Source organism: Carcharodon carcharias, chromosome 20, assembly GCF_017639515.1.
Source record: "Carcharodon carcharias isolate sCarCar2 chromosome 20, sCarCar2.pri, whole genome shotgun sequence".
NCBI lineage: Eukaryota > Metazoa > Chordata > Chondrichthyes > Lamniformes > Lamnidae > Carcharodon > Carcharodon carcharias.
The window spans coordinates 93647028-93665278 of NC_054486.1; the positions used below are offsets into that span (position 1 = coordinate 93647028).

The window sequence follows — 18251 nt, forward strand, 5'->3', positions numbered from 1 at the left end:
GATTCTAAAGGTAGATAATGTGGCTGACTCCTGACGATTTTAATTCCATGGTTATGAATGAATTGGCGCAAAATGATTGAGAGTTGTCTTCCCAATACTTTTCTGAATTTATTAGACTCTGACCAAATCCCAAAGGATCAGAAAATTATAAAAATTTTCACAAAATTTTCACTCGAGAATCATAAAAAATTTTTGACCTGTAAGCATTATTTTCACTGTTGGGAAAGTGCTTGAAAATTTTGTGAGGAATGATAAAAGTAATCATCTTGAGGAGCATAAGCCAAACACAGAATATTAGTGCTGATTTTGCAGTGCTGATCATGCTTGACTAATTTATTGGACTGAGGAGATGATGGTTCAGAAAGGGACAATAGATTTAAGGAAGGCATTTGACACTGACGCTGATCAACCAATATACCACAAGAGGTTGCAAAAACAAAATACTGGAAGTAAATAAGTCAGGTTGCAGCTGGAGCGAGGAATAGAGTTAATGTTTCGGTTTGATGAACTTTCGTAAGACCTGGAAAATGTTTGAGGTAAAACAGGTTTCAAGCAAGTGCAGGAGTAAGGAAAGGGGGAAGAACCGAAGAGAAGGCCCATGATGGAGTAGAAGCCAGGGGGGATTAAATGACGAAAGCGATGATGGTGCAAGGCAAAAGGAGATGATAAGGGGAAAATAAGAATCAAAAGATGAGTCTAGACTATTGGGTATAGTAGAATCATCACTAAGAGCTGTTTTCTGGTAAAATAGGGGCAAAGGTTATAATTGAAAGATGAGTTGGTGTTCCTTGAGCTTTCATTGAACTTCAGTGCAGAAGGCTGAAGACAGAGGTTTGATGAATTGAAGTGACAGAAAGGAAGCTTGGTGTCACGCTAACTGGAAGTTTTCTGCAAAGTGGGCACCCAGTCAGCATTTGGCCTCCCCATTGTGGGGGCGACCGCATTGTGAGCAACAAGTACAGAATAATACATTGAAAGAAGTAGAAGTAAATCACTGTTTCATTTGGAAGCAGTGTTTTGGGCCCTGGATTTTGGGAAGGGAGGAGGTAAAAGGGTGGGTGTTGTATCTCCTTGCTTGCACGGGAAGGGACGGTATAGGTTGCGGAATGGGCCAAGGCGCCATAGAGGGAACAGTCCTTTGTAACCCTGAAAGGGAAAGAACATGTAAGTTTGATCTGGAAGAAATGGCAGAGGATGATCTGTTGAATGTGGGTGGCATGTAAGGGCAACGCAATCCCTTTTGTGATTCTGGGAGTGGGGTGGAGTGAGAGCAGAAGTGTGGGCAATGAAACAAGCATGGTTGAAGGCTCTATCAACAATGTTTCGGGGGGTGGGGGGACCCTTGGTTGAATGAAAAGGATGATATGTTGGAAGCACTGATGTGGAAGGTATCATCAACAGAACAGATGGGAGACTGGAGTAGAGTCCTTTTGGAATGCAGGGTGGGAGGAAGTATAGTCAGAGTACCTGTGTGAGTCAGTGGGCTTTTGGTGGATATTATAGCTAATCCGCAGAAATGGAGACGGAGAAGTAGAGGAATGGGAGGGAAGACCAGAGATGGATCATGTGAAAATGAGAGGAGGATGGAAAATGAAAACAATGCAATTAACATTTTCTAGTTCGGTGCGAGAGCAAAAAGAACCATACTGATATAGTCATCAATGTACAGGAAAAAGAGATGAGGAAAGGACCTGAAGAGGATTGGAGCTCAATGTTCCCATACCCCATGAAAAAACAGGCATAGTTAGGACCCAAATGGTGGAAATGAGTGGAGTAAAATAAGTTGTTTAGTGTGAGAACAAGTTCAACCAGGCATGGGAGGGTGATGATGGTGAATGGGGACCGGTTGAGCCTCAGTTCAAGGAAGAAGCAGAGAGCCCTCTGGCTGTACTGGGAGAGGGATGGAGGTGTATAGTGATTTGACATCCATGATGAAAAGGTGGTGGTTAGGACCAGGAAATTAGAAACTGTTGGGAGTCAGAGGTGTGGGAAGAGTCATGGCTGGAGGTTGGAAGAGACTCCATGGAGAGCTGGGGAGAAGTTAAGATGAGAAGAAATCAGTTCTGTAGGGTAAGAACAATGGAGGTCTCAGGGAAATGCAACACGTTATTTGTTCATTTCTTTGTTGTTGTTTGTAAGACCTTGCTGCATGTACATTTGTTACTGTGCTGTCTCCATTACAATGGTCACCACACTGGAGAAGTAATTTGTTGGTTGTGAAGAACTTTTGCATGTGCTTAGGCTGTGAAAGGTGCTGTATAAATATCAATTTTCCTTGTGCAGTATTCCATTGAGTATAGGCTCTCATTTACAAAACCTTAAAAAGTGTATTTGGTTGTGTTTCATTCCTCCATTTGGAAGTGATGGAGAGCAACAGCTCACAGGTTGGAGGTGTAATCAGCAAAGCAACATGTTCTGAGATGCCTGTGTGGTATCTGTTGGTAATCAACTTGCCTGTCTTAGGGAGCTGCTTGGGAGTAAATTATCTCTTGGCCTAGAAATGATTTCTAATTAACAAATATGCAGAATGACCCTTACTTTAGAATTTCTTAAAGTATTGTTGACAGACTTGGCATTTGAGGATTTCTTGTGGCAACTCTCAGCACCTCCACTTCTGCTGTAAAGAAATTACATTATATTGGTTATACTTCTGCATCTAAGTTGTCCAAAAGTGGTGTTCTTTACTTCACAAGAAGTATTTTTTAAAATTTCAGATGCCTCCCAAACGTGTTGCAGCTGTCAGAACAAGAGCTCCGCCCAAGAGAAAGATGGCAGAGGAACTTAAACCAGGCGAAGTGCTGACTGACACTGCAAAGAAGCAGTGGAAAATTGGGAAGCCAATCGGGAGAGGTGGATTTGGCCTCCTGTACCTGGGTAAATACAGACCATGGACTAATGGATCTTGAGTGATTCAAATGTGGGATTGCGTACACTAATTGTCATGTTGATTTGTTTAACAGCTGAAGCATAAGGTTTAACAACCCAGTTTGATAATTGTAAAGTCAGTTTCTGTTATTAGGAGAATATAGCTCAGGAGTAATAGCTACAAGTGAATTTATCTGTGAATGGGATAAAGTCGTATCCTACAGTGACACTTTTTAAAGGGTGGCTTATTGTGCAATTGATAAATAGCAGTTTTCTGAAGTTCAAACCAGGAATGTCCCAGATTGTATTAGTTTTTCTTTGTTAGCCATTCTTATTTGATATGTCAGTTGGAAAATAACAGTTTAACAAAAACTTCTGTTTATGTAGCACCTTTAACTAAAATACCTCAAGGCATTTCACAGGAGCATTATAAAAGAAAATAAGAATAAACTGTGACAGGATTTTCCACAGAGCAGCTATCATTGTGGGATTGCCACTCCCCTCAAATTTGGCTACGTCTCAATGCTGCTCTGCATTTCTTGTTGGCTCTTCTGAGCTTGATTCCCAGGGAGGTCAGTGTCTTGGACTCTTGCATGGTCCCACGCATATCTTGGCTTGTATGTCCAGTCTCCTACGATCTAAGACCGGAAGATCTGGGCCATTAAATGACCAAGAGCTTGATCAGGGAGGTAGGTTTTAAGGTGTATCTTAAGGGAAGAAAGTGCGGTAGTGAGGCAAAAACATTTAGGGAGGGAATTCCAGAGCTTGGGGTTTAGGCTGCTAATGGTGTAGCAATTAAAATCAGGGATGCTCCAGAGGTCAGAAATAGATGAGCATGGGTATCTTGGAAGATTGGGGAGCTGGAAGAGATTACAGAGATGGGGAGGGGTGAGGCAATGGGAAGGTTTGAAAATGAATGAGAATTTTAACTTCAATGTCACTGAGCAAAGGTGCCTAGTCCCAAGCCCACTTCTGATTTTTTTTTTCATGAGAGCTGAGCTTTTAATCTTGGTAGAAACAGATTTCAGGTGGCATTGTTGGGATATATTAAAAAAAGTCTCCCAACTCTGGGATGCTAAATGCCTTCCACTCTTGAGGTGGCCTTGCCGCATTTCCCAAATGAAGGTGGAGAGCAACTTTGCTAGAATCTGTAAATACATGTCATTGCATCGTGTTCCTGCTGAGAGAGTTAGAGCTGGTAGTATTTATTGCAAGCACTCAGTCACACACAGAAAGCAAGCTTGTGCTTGATATTAAGCTTTCCTAGCTTAGAGAAGAGATGAAAAATTAATTAGTAAGTAGTGAAATGATCATTGACAGCACCTTGGAGAGATCCTTGGACTAGGCTTCCTGATGAAGTATAATGCAAATTTTGGTTGGGGGTGGTGGGTCTGCCTATCCTTGCTAAATGACCGCATATACTTCTGCACTTATACAGATGGTGTGGTGACCAAATATGTCAATCTTGAGTCACCTCCTCCCTTTGAGGCCCTTTTGAACTTGTAACTGTTGAGAACTGTCAGTACATAGTATAGTACATCGATAAACATTTTGTATTTTAAACATTAATGTATGATTTTAGTAACTAGCCGACTGAGTATTTAAAAACAGTACAGTTCATTAATTGTGTTTTCCAGGAACCTGAAACACATTATGTAGTTAAGTAGGTTATACAATTATGCAATCTCTTGAAATTAATCAAGGAATAGTTTGATGTGCTTGTTCCTCAGTTGATGTTTTTGTATTCCTTCTGTTTTTAAAATTATGTAATTAATGTAGTTAACCACAGTACTAAAATAGATAATTAAATGCTGAGCTAACACGAATTTAGAATAACCGTAATTGTATTTTTAAACTTTAAAGGAATTGTGTATTCAATTGTTTTGTTTGGTTTGGATTTGATTCCTGGTTAGATTAGTTTAACTATTAAAGAAGTAAATAAATCTGATTCCCTTAAACAGATAGGAGTTAATCAGCTTGGAGGCATGTGAATGTGAATGTATCAAACCATTATTAAAGTATATGTGATTCAAGTGGTAGGTGTAGTTGTGGAAAAATGTTTTTGTACTTGATTTATGATTAGGCAGGATAGGTAGTTGCCATCCATTGATGACTCCCAGAACTGTGAAGTCTGTTAACACTCCCTGTGGGCGCTCACTTATCTCATGGACACTTGGATTAGGCACCAGAGAACTGTTGGAACCGCAGCTTAAAGTTTGTACATTTAGGAAAGAAAAAAAAATACCAGTGGTACAGTGTTTGGTGCTAAATTAATACACCAAAAGATAGCTGAATGTGGAGTCAGATTTATGGACATAGCAAAGGAGATGCAGGTCAAATTTCAGAGCATAACTATTTGTATATCTTGCTCTGAATACTCCAGCTCCACAGTGTTCCATATGTGGCTAGCAAACTTCCAAAGGTGGAAGATTTACCACATCTGTACCTGCTCTTGGCTGTTTATTTGCCAAAGTCTTGTTCCTATGATCATTGTCACCCAAAAATTGTAGGTTTGCCATCAGTATTTTATACTGGACATGTAGGAAGCCTGAGTCTGAATAAATTTATTAATGTTTTTAATTTTCTCTTATTTTGCAATGTATGTTCTTTTATAATTTGCATGTTGATTTCTTTTTTAATTCCCTGTGAGTTCAGGATAAAAATGAAAGGGGTGTCAACTATGCAAATCAGAATGTAGGAGGGGTGGGGAGAACAGGTTTCAGATTCAAATCATCATTTTCTCATGGTTTAGGGGAATGGTTCCCCATTTCATTTATACATCAATGTATTTATTACATTTTTAGAATAGACAATACAGATATTATTGTATTGTACAATTTGGTGTTAATTTACATGAAAATTTTAAGTTGAAGGAGCTAAACCTTTTTCCCCAAATGTTCTTTTTTCCTTTCCTGAGAGATAAGCATAGTAAGAGTATAACCCCAAAGGTGCTTATAGGACTTCAGTGAATTGTGTAGATGGCCATCAGGCTTCTCTAACTAAAAGACATCACTGCTGACCCAAATCCTCCTTCGCCTAACATATCCAAATATGTACTTACCTTCAAGAGTCTCTTGACAACAATCACAATTGGAAACCTCCTTTTATGTTGAAATGTCCAAGTAATTTCTTACCCCAGATTAACCTTTTAGTCATCCTCAGCTGTTCTTTATATCCTGACCAATCATTTGACCTGCCATTCATCTTTGCGTAGTTATGTTTTTCCTAAAGCTTGATGCTCTCCTTAACTTCTTTAGTTAATCACGGGATGTCGGTTCCCCCTGCTAGAATTTTTCTTTCTAATAGGAATATACTTATTCTGAGTATTTGAAATATCCTCTTAAATGTTTGCCACTGCTTCCCTATTAATCCATCTCCTGGCCTAGTATCCCAATTCTCTTCAGCTAGCTCCGCTTTCATGCCTGTATAGTTGCCCTTATTTAAGTTTAAAATGCTAGTCTTAGACCCATTCAAACAGCATGTAAAATTCAGTCATATTGTGGTTACCGCACTGAGGGGTGACTCGGAGGTTATTAATTAATCCTATCACATTACACAATACCAAGTCTAACATAACCTGGTATCTGGTTGGTTCCAGAACATGCTGCTCTGTAAGAAAAACTATCTTGAAAGAATTTATGAACTCCTCTTTCCAGTTTATATGTACATTAAAATCGCCCATGATCGTTGCTGTCCCTTTATCATAGCACCCAATATTTCTTTTTGTATACTTTGTCCTACATTGTGGTTACTATTAGTGGGCCGGTAGACCACTCCCACTCGTGACTTCTTTCCCCTACTATTCCTCATCTTCACCCAAACCAATTCTACATCCTGATCACCTGAACCAAAGTCACCTCTAACTACTGCACCATTGCCATTCTTGATCAACAGCGCTATCCCTCCACTTCACCTACTCCATTTGTGAAATCTTGTATTTTCCTAATTATTTTGGTCAGGCATGTGTCTGTGTCGCAGATTCATGCCATTACATAAATTGAATTTCTGATTGTAGAATATAGAATTTATACATTCTCCTTGGGGACACGCCCAATTATCTATATCCAGTGAACCTGGCCATAGATGGGCAAAGGCCAAAATATTTCACTCCCCTTCCTGTACTGCTGGAGTTTATACAGCTTAAAACCAGCTGATGGTTTGTAGTTTATGTAGTTAGCCCAGGTCGGACCATCCTACCTCTTAAGGCATTGGATCAAGTATTAGATTACTGAGTCTGTCACAGAGCATTAATTTGGATTTGATATCTCATCGCCAGTTCTGTGACCTTCGAGCTGACTGAACCCCAATTTGTTAACTTTCTCTCTCCCTTTTATCCAAAAATGATGGTCACTCTGTTCCTAATGCTGTGAACGATGATGTGTTCTAATGTGATGTGTGAAATGATTTAGATTTGGAATGGTCATTAAGAATATAAGAAATAAGAAAAGGAGCACGCTCTTTGGCCCTATATGATTGCACTAAGAATTCTTTACTCTCTCACCAATTACTTTGCAATAAAGGCTAAAATATTATTTGTTTTCCTCCATTGCTTGCTCTACCTGGATGTTAACTTTCTGTGCTCCTTGTACAAGAGTACCAAGGTCCCTCTGGATTCCAACATTTCCCAGTGTCTCATCATTAAAAAAACAAATCAACTTTTTTATTTTCCCTATGGAAGCGATAACTTCACACTTCTCCACTTTTCTTTACATTCTTTCACACTCCCTTAACCTGGATATATTCTTTTACAGCCTCTCTGCATCTTTGTAAAAGCTCCCTTTCCACCTAACTTTTTGTATCGCTGAAAATTTGGATGCATTACACTCAGTCCCCTCACCTGACTAATTGACTTAGGTTGTAATTAGTTGAGGCTCAAATAATCTTCCTTCTGACACTTCACTAGTCATCTTCTGCCATCCTGAAAATGACCACATTCCCTGTTTTCTATCCATTAGGCAATCTGCAGTTCATGCTAATATATTACCCCCAATTTCATGAGCCCTAATTTTGTGTATTACCTCTTGTGGGCCACCTTTTCAAAAACTTTTTGAGAACCCAAGTACCATTACATTCACCAGTTATTCATCAGTCTACCCTACTAGTTCCAACCTCCCAAAATTTAGTAACAGATTTATCAAGCATTGTTTCCCTTTCATAAACCCATGTTCATCCTACCCGTTGATATGATTTTCTAGGTGCCCTGTTATCACATCCCTAATAATAGATACTAGCATCTTCCCAAATACCAGGATAACTGATATATTGTTTCCTGTTTTCTCTTCCCTTTTCCACACCTATAGGAGCTTTAACAATCTGTTTTTACATCTCTTGCAGTCTACTCCAGTTTCTAACTTCTTTCTCTATCAATTTCTTGATTATGCTTTGAATTCTAAAGCCTCCTTAATCCTCAGGCTTCCTACTCTTGTTGACAATGTTATAAGCCCAATCCTTTAAAATTATCTTTCACTTCTCCGTTAGCCACAGTTGGACCACTTTTCCCGTGGGTTTGACTAGTATGTGGAGCTGTTGGATTTATATTTTAATTTTGTTCTTTGTTTTAGCTGATGGAAATTCTGACAAAGCAGTTGGACCTTGTGCCTCATATGTTATTAAAGTGGTAAGTAGATGCACAGTTGGGCCTTTTATGTTGATTCGTGAATTATATTGAAATGCACTGATGTGCTAACTTCTGTCATTTCTTCTTGAGGCCATGAAATGCTCCATTCAGTTGGATTGTGCCTTACTGCCTGACCTTTGTAGAAAAGTTTATGCAGAGAAACACCTTTGGCCACAAATTGATCAGGCAGTGATCGCACGCAACATCCTTGAGACCCTGAGGCAAAAGTAAATAGTGGAACCTGTCGGATGGTTCCCCAGTCAGACTGTCAAAATAATTTGGCAATGTGGTGTTTTCAAACAGCTTGGCAGGTGGTGAGAAGGACCCTCCCAGTTAAATGATTCATGCATACCCAGATTCTCACTGCCAATGCATGCTGTTCTCAAGGCAGCTGTGATGGGGAAGACACCATTGCCTATCTCATTCTGGAATTTTCATTTGCAAAAAATGTCTGGAAAGAGATGCAGTGTTTTTTGTCAAGGTTCATCATGAGCAAATCTGTACCACTACTCTGAACTATCCCCGGGGAAGCACACTAAGACAAACATCAACTACTGCTGAAAGACCATCAAGTTAGTTAAAGGTGCACTTTGGCTGGAAATTTGCTGGTTTTCCAGTGTAAGGAGCTGCCACAACAGTGTTGTAGACTGGAGCATTCCAAAGTCCAGAACTACGTGCTGAGGGGTGCACTGAAGCTTGGGACAGCTATCACAAAGGCTCTGAGGAAATTATATAGTTTAGGGCCCTCCTGCTATAGTAAACCAACTTGCAAAACCCCCTCTGGCTGTAATTATTAGAAAATGTGTTCTGCGCATGTATATGTAATCTGCATTGTAAATGGAGTGAGACACCCTTGAGTGCCAGGTACTGTACTTAACTTAATTGATCTATATTGCACTATCTGAACTGCCACACTTGAATTATACTGTAATGTACATTCACAAATTTTATGAATAAAGTATATGTTTTAAAAAAAGAATTCTCCTTAGATAGAACATTTGCTTGCCAGTTAACCTTAACAGTTCAGATTGCTTTGAGGTACCAGGGCTGCAGACAGTGTGAAAATGGCTATTAATTTAACATTTAGGACTTAAAAGGCTTGTTCCGAAAATTTATAAAATTGGTTTTTAAATTTGCTTTAGAAACTCAACTTTGCACAAATTTACTCTGGCTTTAGCAGATAGTAATATGGAGAAAATAAGTAGAATCTATGCAAGGCCAGATTCTTTGGACATGTGTGTCTATCCATTTATTTGAATTGTACAGCTTGCAGGATAGTTTTAGCGGTTGTGAGATGAGGTGATAATGTGAAACAGACACTTTTTTTAAAAAAACCAACTGCTTGAAAGAAAAATGATAGTGAAAACTTCAATAATCCACCATAATGTGGGACTCCCATGAGTGGAGAAGCAAGAATCCTCATTTTACTGTATATAGTTGATGGCTGTGCCACTTTCCACCCACTTCAGACATTTTTATCAGCCTTATACTCCGTTGCTCAGCTGGTTCGGTGAGCAGATCTGGTTTACATCATAGCACCGTGTAATTCAGCTGCAGCTGTCGAATATTTCTGGAAGATTATTCCTTTCCTATATTTTGTTTGACTTTATAATGAAACAGGTAAATTAAGGGCACCTAAGGGACTCGTTTCAGGCGTTTTTTCTTTGTAGGAGTAATTATTTGCAAAATAGTCACTATGTACAGTTTACTAGATGAAACAAATATTTTGGGATTGTCTGTGTCTCCTGTAGCATTCCTTATTCTTTTCACCCTCATCTGAAATTGTGCCTAATTTTGGAACCTTTGCTATCATTGTGATTTCAGTTCATTTTTTTAATGGGTGGGTTTCCTAGTTTATTGCTATCTCAGGACCCTTTTACGTTGGGGGAAGGTTGTCCTGATCCTGGGATCTGCTACTTTTGAAATCTATACAGAGTGAGGTGGTTGCTGTAGGGCCAAAGCACTTGGTAGAGCCTGTCCAAATTAGAGGAATTAATATCCTTAAGATCCCTGTCTAGGACTCTCCTCGCCATCCGTGTTTTGCAGCTGCAAATGTTTGAAGTGTTGGGGATTGGATGGAGAGCTGTTAGCAGTTTACTAGTACCTTAAGTAGGTTTGCCAATTCTTGTTGGAGGCATTACAGGAGGTTTGAGGTCAAGTGATGTTCTGGCCAGATGACATCTGAGCATGTGATGTTGGATTGGTGACATCAGATCATGTGACTTTTACAAATACTGTTGGATTTTTCTTATCACAATTGGGTTACCTGTAATTGAGAATCTTCATTTGTCATTTTGTGCTGGCAGCTGTTGTATGATTTCCAAGAACTGGAAGGCCTTCTGAGAGAAAGCAAAGGGAAAACTGAGGGCAGAGAAAAGGGGAAGCCATTCTCTCCATTTCTGCTCTCATTCCCCAACCACCTTCTCTCTTCATTCCCGTCTGCCTCTTCCATCAATTTAAGCCTAAGCCCCCCACGCCCCCAACCTGCCCCACCCCAGCATCTGGCAGCTAGTTCCCCACTTTAGTATATTGGTGACTCAGCATCCATGTTGATAGCGAAATGCCTCTATTCCTGAGATAGTGCAAGCATTCAATGCCAGAGACAAGCGCAATTTCCCTTCCATCATGCATGCTGGGTAATGAGTTCTCTATTACACAAGTAATTGCTGAAAAGAGATATTGAAGCTTCTGCTCTTGCACTCATCAGGACACTTTGCAAGAGTATCAATATAAAGGAAAACAACAATTTTCATTTATGAGAAGAGAGTGTTGGCAAGTGAATTCTGGTAGAGACATGGCCATGGAGAATGCACCAATGAATTCTTCGTCAATAAAATAGAGAATATAGTTCACCTGCCTTTGCTGCTTCCCTCCCTCTAGCCCATTAAATAAAACTTCTGAGGTTCCCCCATCTAACCCCAACGCCGCCACAAATCCTCACATCCCTGCCCTTTCTGTATTTTCTCCGCTGTTTTTCCTGATGCCCTCTCCAGGCTCATCTTGTCCATTGAACACTCCACTTGCTCCCATGGCCTTATCCACAGTTAGTGTTGACCACCCAACTTTCAGTCCTGCCTCCCACAATGGCTGATATTTTTAAGGGTTCTTTCTCCTGGGATGATATCCCCTTCTCCTTTTCATCTTCCATTATCACCCTGTCTAAGAAACAGACATGACCTCTCCATCCTTACAATCTACTGCCTTCATCTCCAGCCTTCCTATCTTCTCAAGTCCTTGTTGCCTCCCAAATCCATGCCCATGTTTTCCAGAACTCCATGTTTGCCATGGTATGGAATAGGCTCTTATCAAAGCCAAAATGACATTAGTAAACCTATTTCTCCAAACCATCTTCGATCTGTCTGCAGCCCTTGACATGGTTGACCACACCATCCTCCTCCGGTGCCCCCCCTCCATTACTAAGTTGGATGGGACTGTACTCGCCTAGTTCCATTCTTACCTATCCATTCGTAGCTAGAGAATCACCAGCAATGGCTTTTTCATTCTTCCGTGGGATGTGGGCATCTCTGGCTGGGGCAGCATTTATTGCCCATCTCTACATGCCTTTGAGAACATGGTGGTGAGCTGCCTTCTTGAACCGCTGCAGTCCATATGGTGTAGATACACAGTGTTGTTAGGGAGGTAGATCCAGGATTTTGACCCAACGATAGTGAAGGAACGGTGATATAGCTCCAAGCCAGGATGGTGTGACTTGGAGGAGAACTTGAAAGTGGTGGCATTCCCATACATCTGCTGTCCCTGTCCTTCAAGGTGGTAGAGGTCACGAGTTTGGAAGGTGTTGCTGAAGGGCCCTTGGTGAGTTTCTTCAGTGTATCTTGTAGATGGTACACACTGCTGTCAGTGGTGGAGGGAGTGAATGTTTAAGATGGGTGGAGTGCCAGTCAAGTGGGCTGCTTTGCTCTGGATGGTGTCAAGCTTCTTGAGTGTTGTTGGAGCTGCACTCATCCAGGCAAGTGAAGGGTATTCCATCATCCTCCTGACTTGTGCCTTGTAGATGGTGGGCAGGCTTTGGGGAGTTGGGAGGTGAGTTACATGCTGGAGAATTCCCAGCCTCTGACCTGTCCTTGTAGCCACAGTATTTATATAGCTAGTCCAGTTCAGTTTCTATTTAATGCTAACCCCCCCAGGATATTGATGATGGGTGATTCCGTGATAGTAATGCCATTGAATGTCATGGGGAGATGGTTGGATTCTCACTTGTTGGAGATGGTCATTGCCTGGCACTTGTGTGGTGCAAATGTTACTTGCCACTTATTAGCATAAGCCTGAATGTTGTCCAGGCCTTACTGCATTTGGACATGGATTGTTTCAGTATCTGAGGAGCCATTCATGGTGCTGAACGTTGTGAAATCATCAGTGGACATCCCCACTTCTGCCTTATATGAACATATGAATTAGGAGCAGGCACTCGGCCCCTCAAGCCTGCTCCGCCATTTAGTAAGTTCATGGCTGATCTAATTTTAACCTCCCATTCCTGCCTACCCCTGATGATCTTTCACCCCTTGCTTATCACGTGATGACCTTTCACCTCTGCCTTAAAGATATTTACGGACTCTGCCTCAACCATCTTTTAAGGAAGAGAATTCCAAAGTGTCCCAGCCCTCAGAGAAAATTTTTTCCTCATCTCTGTCCTAAGTGGGGTAACCCATTATTTTGAAACAAGTGACCCTGAGCTCTGGATCCTCCCACAAGAGGAAATATCCTTTCCACATTCACCCTGTCAAGACCGCTTAGGATCTTACATGTTTCAATCAAGTCGCCCTTTACTCTTCTAACCTCCAACGGATACAAGCCTAGCCTCTCTAGCCTTTCATCTTAAGATAACCCACCTATTCCAGCTATTGAACTTGTAAACCTTCTCTGATCTGTTTCTAATGCATTTACATCTGTCCCTAAATAAGGAGACCAATACTGTACACACTAGTCCAGATGTGATATCACCAATGCCCTGTATAACTGAAGTATGACCTCCCTACTCTTGTATTCAATTCGCCTTGCAATAAACAATAACATTTTATCTTATGATAGAAGGAAGATCACTGATGAAGCAGCTGAAGATAGTTGGGTCCAGGACACTACTCTTCCAGATCCCACGTGGTTGTTTTTGGGGTACCCCCTAATACTTATGTACAGGCAGCCGCTCTGCGACGTCATTCATAAACCAACTCTACCTTACCACCATGTCTCTTGACTCTTCACTGTCTTTGTGTTGTCACATTGCTTGTCCACCACCCAGTACGTGATGAGCAGAAATTTCCTCCAACTAAATATCTCAATGTTGGGAAGACCAAAGCCATTGTCTTTGGTCTCTGCCACAAAATCCATTCCCTAGCCACTGACTCCATCACTCTCCTTGGCAACGATTTGAGGCAGTACCAGGCTGCTCACAACCTTGATGCAGCATTTGACCCTGAGGTGATGATGGGGTTCCTGTTCCCCTTTACAATTGGCTCTTGGACTTCAGGATTTATAGAGAACAAAATTGCACAGACACGGGGCTCAACCATAAATTTGATGTTTTATTGAACCCATTAATGTCCCTAATACAGATGCTTCTAAGATTAGCTAAATAACACACAAAACCACAAAATTAAAACAACCTGTCCCTGGCATAAAACCTTCTGCGGCTAGCTGAAATTGACACCCCAATTCCCAGCTGAACCCTTCTGTGATTCGACCACAGTTCCCAGTTAACCCAGAATAAAGTCACCACAACTTGGTTTAAATCCTACAGAATTCAGGCCAAAACACTATGCTTTTGTCCCAAACCTTCACAAAACCCTGAGACCAATATCACTACGATTTGGCTGAAACACTTACAATCCCCAACACGGCTGGTTTGTCCAGTGTTGTTTGTAGGCCCTGAGTCAAGTTGACCAACCCTGACTCTCCTTCCAATTGCAGTAACCACACCCTGATATGCCCTTTTTTTTAATAATGATCTAACTCAGATATATCAAACATATTTCCTGTTGTTCTTGCTGTTCCAATGTTTGGGAGTTAGTACTCTTAGTTTATTCCACACACAGTCCAGACCAATATGATCAGCTCATACTGGTTGAAACAGTAGGGTATTTCCATGAAAAATATATCCCAGATGAATATGGTCGGCTCTCACAATTCTGCTGTTTTGAGGCAATACAGTAACAGCAGCTGGCTCCAGGTTTGAATGACCCTATTCCTCTCCTTGAGAGGAACCAATCATAGTTGCAGTGCTAATGCTAGTGATGCAGGCCTTAGTAACTCTTTTGAGTACAAACACGTTTCCATCTGTTTCAGGTGAAGTTACATTGTTTCATAGTTTTGCCATTGTGAGATTTGAACTCTTGATCTTGGGGTTACAAACCCAGTACCGTAACCACTTGGCTATTTAGGCCAAGCATGCAGGCCTTAGTAGCATTACAATTCCTGGTTGTATTATATTGATGACATGTTCCTTGTGTCATTGTGTTGGGTAATCAGTCTCTTAATTGTGTTAGTCAATGGCAGGTTTTCCCTGGTCTCTTTGACTGATTGTTATCATGGAACAATGTCCAAACCCTTTTGATGAGCCACTGTCTTTTGACTTTTGTATTATGTGGTTCAAAACATGTCTGTGGGTTTGGGTTTCATTGCAATGCTGCAGTGAGTTTCGTGTCTTTTATCTGCACCATCATAAAGACCGCCTGTTTGCTTCGTCATAGCATTACCTAACTTATTCCCACCCTTAGCTCACCTGCCACTGAACTCATATCCATGTCTTACATTACCTCTAGACTTGACTATTCTTATGCTCTCCTAATCTGTCTCTTGCATTCTACCCTCCATAAACTTCAGGTCATCTGAAACTCTGCTTGTGTCCTAACTCGCACCAAGTCCAAGCAATGCCCTAAAATAAAATTCTCATTCTTGATTTCAAATCCCACCTGCCTTGCTCTTTCTGACCTCTATACTCTTCTTCAACCATACCCACCATCTGAGATATCTGTATTTTTCTAATTCTGGCCTCTTGAGCACCCCAGATTTTAATCACTTCATTGCTGGCTGTATCTTCAGCTGTCAAGGCCCTAAGCTCTGCAGTTCCCTCCTTAAACCTCTCTACCACTCTACCTCTCTTTCTTCCTTTAATATGTTTCTTAAAGCCCATCTCTTTGACTAAGCTTTTGGTCGCCTGACCTAATACCTGTTGAGACTCAGCAGGTCTGACAGCATCTGTGGAGAGGAATACAGTTAATGTTTTGAGTGGAATATAAGCTGGTTGAAGGTTCCATCTCATTTCTATATTTCTTAGTTCTGATGAAGAGTCATACGGACTCAAAACGTTAACTGTATTCCTCTCCGCAGATGCTGTCAGACCTGCTGAGTCTTTTCAGGTATTTTTGTTTTTGTTTTGGATTTCTAGCATCCGCAGTATTTTGCTTTTATAATACCTGTTGAACTTTGTTTGATAATATTCCTGTGAAGTGCCTTGGGATGTTTTACTACGTTAAAGCTATATATAATATAGTTATATGGCTGTTTTCCTGGCAAAATATACTAAATCTGTCAGGCAAAATATCATGGTTTCAATGGTACATAGTTTAGAGGTGTAAGATTTGGGGCTCACTCCAATCTCAATTGTAATACTCAAGCCAATGACAAATGTCAGAATGAGTTGAGAAAGTTATCTAAAGGACCCTGCAGTTCCTGACTAGCTACAGACCACTCCAGGTACAAGTGTGTTGTCACAAGTTTCACTAGAATTTATTAAGATAATTGCAATACGTACAAAATTACATTACTCAACAAAGGCAGTGAATCAGTCTGTTCGCTCTGGTACACCGGCCCTCGACTTGTGGCTGACTGTGGCACTGTCTCTTGTTCTGTAGACTGATGTTTATCTTCTTTCTTCATGTTGTATTGCGCCCTTAACGACTGCAAGTTGTTGTTTATTAACCCTCACTAGATCAGTAATATCCTTTAGTTCTGATTGGCCCAAACAGCATATGATCAGTCCCTGATTGGTTGAATGGTGCATGATCAATATCTGATTGGTCTCTTAGGGGTGCTGGTCATCTACTGATATCATTTCCTGTTGTCTCCTGACGTGCCCTCTAAGGTGTCTATTACTCGTGGGATCGTCCCTCTCATCTGTCACCTCTCACCATTTTTTGTCATTTCATTAAATTTTTTGACTTTTATCCTAAGACAACTGGGAGGGGGGGGTGGGGCTTAGGATAGTTCTAATGTTGGCTAATTTGAGATAAGAGAACATGTAATGTGTAGTAACACTGGACTCATCGGTCCAGATGTCTAATTATTCTATAGATATCGGTATTACATATCCTGTATAACTCTCATTATGACAAGTGCTTATCAGTGTGTTTTGGCTGAAAGAACTGCTTTGCCATTGTATGTTTTTGTTGTTTCTGCCAGTGCTTGGTATAAGTCAATTGAAAATACAGTACGGTGCATAGCCTTACCAAAAATTACAAAGTTACATTCATATAAAATCAATGTTTGAAAGTGATTGGTGTGCTCAAATAAAGGCAGCAAGATTCACTTAAAAATACAACATGACACATTCCTAAGTAACAAGCCAAGAGAGCTACATAGCTACAGAGACTAATTACAGAACTTAATTCTAAACTTACAGAATCAAAGATGAAGAGAAGTAACTGCTTCTGATAAAACATCGCAAGTTACATTACATTCCTTTAAGGCACAAGGCTGAATGTTTTAACATCTGTTTTTCTTTGCACATTAGGCTTTTGAATTTACAGAATACAAACTGATAAGTTTTAATTGCTAGGGAGTTTGATGGTCTTAGACCAGAACATTTTAACCTTGACACCTTGCATCACTGGCTTGGGGCCACGTGGTTTTTCTCATTTGTCAAGTGAGTGAGATGCTAACAAAGACCGAGTCATGTGATGTACTAATGCCCTGCAATTCAGCCTATCATATTGACTTAATATACTTTGGTTACTTGATTACTACATAGAACTAAACTAAAGCTATTAAGTTATTCAACATGGATTTCCCTGCAAGAGACAAATCTGCTTTATTCCCTTCTATTTCTAGGAACCCAGTGCCAATGGACCACTGTTTTCAGAACTTAAGTTTTATATGAGAGCAGCAAAACCAGAGCTAAGTAAGTTAAGTATATTGTATGTGAAAAGTCAAATGCAATTTGGTGTGTAAGTGTCTGGCCTTCCTAAATCCAAATGCAAAATTTGACTTTCTACAATTCATATGTTTGTAATTGCTAAATATTTATCCCACCACATGTGTCATGCTTGTGATTGTTTGGGTTGTTGCCTCATTCCTGTGCCCATCGGTTCATCCTGAATTTGTAAAAGTTCAGTTGAAATGATTGCTCCTATCCACAAATAAATATTTGAAACTTAAGGTATTAATCCTTTGAGGCAGCATCAAAAATGCAGCAATTTCTTTTGGTGAGATTCTTAATTCTGCAGCAGCTAAGTTTTTTTTTGAATATGTGATGTACATAATTAGCTGGGTTTTAACATGCTGTCAAGTGATCGCTCCTTAGTCTGGATGCTGCACGCTGATCTTTTCATTTTTAGTTCTTGGTAACCTGGACAAGAGTGGGATTTAGTGTGAAGCGCTGTTGTAGCTCACGTTTATTCCAGCAAAATAGCTATTTTGGTTATCTGTCTTCAAATATATTTTCCAAACCATTGCTCCTACGGTCATGTTCAAAGTTATGGAAAATATGAGTATGCTTCTCATAGATAATGGGATTTTAATGATGTAAGTGATATCAATT

General features: G+C 40.4%; 1 protein-coding gene across 1 annotated transcript in view; it reads left to right on the plus strand.

The window, feature by feature from the left end:
• vrk1 (VRK serine/threonine kinase 1) overlaps positions 1-18251 on the plus strand; it is a 67686-nt gene that overhangs the window by 10574 nt on the left and 38861 nt on the right. The window contains exons 2-4 of the mRNA XM_041215119.1: positions 2715-2874; positions 8427-8482; positions 17543-17612. Of these exons, the coding sequence (XP_041071053.1) occupies positions 2715-2874; positions 8427-8482; positions 17543-17612 (286 nt within the window). The remainder of the gene's footprint in view (positions 1-2714; positions 2875-8426; positions 8483-17542; positions 17613-18251) is intronic.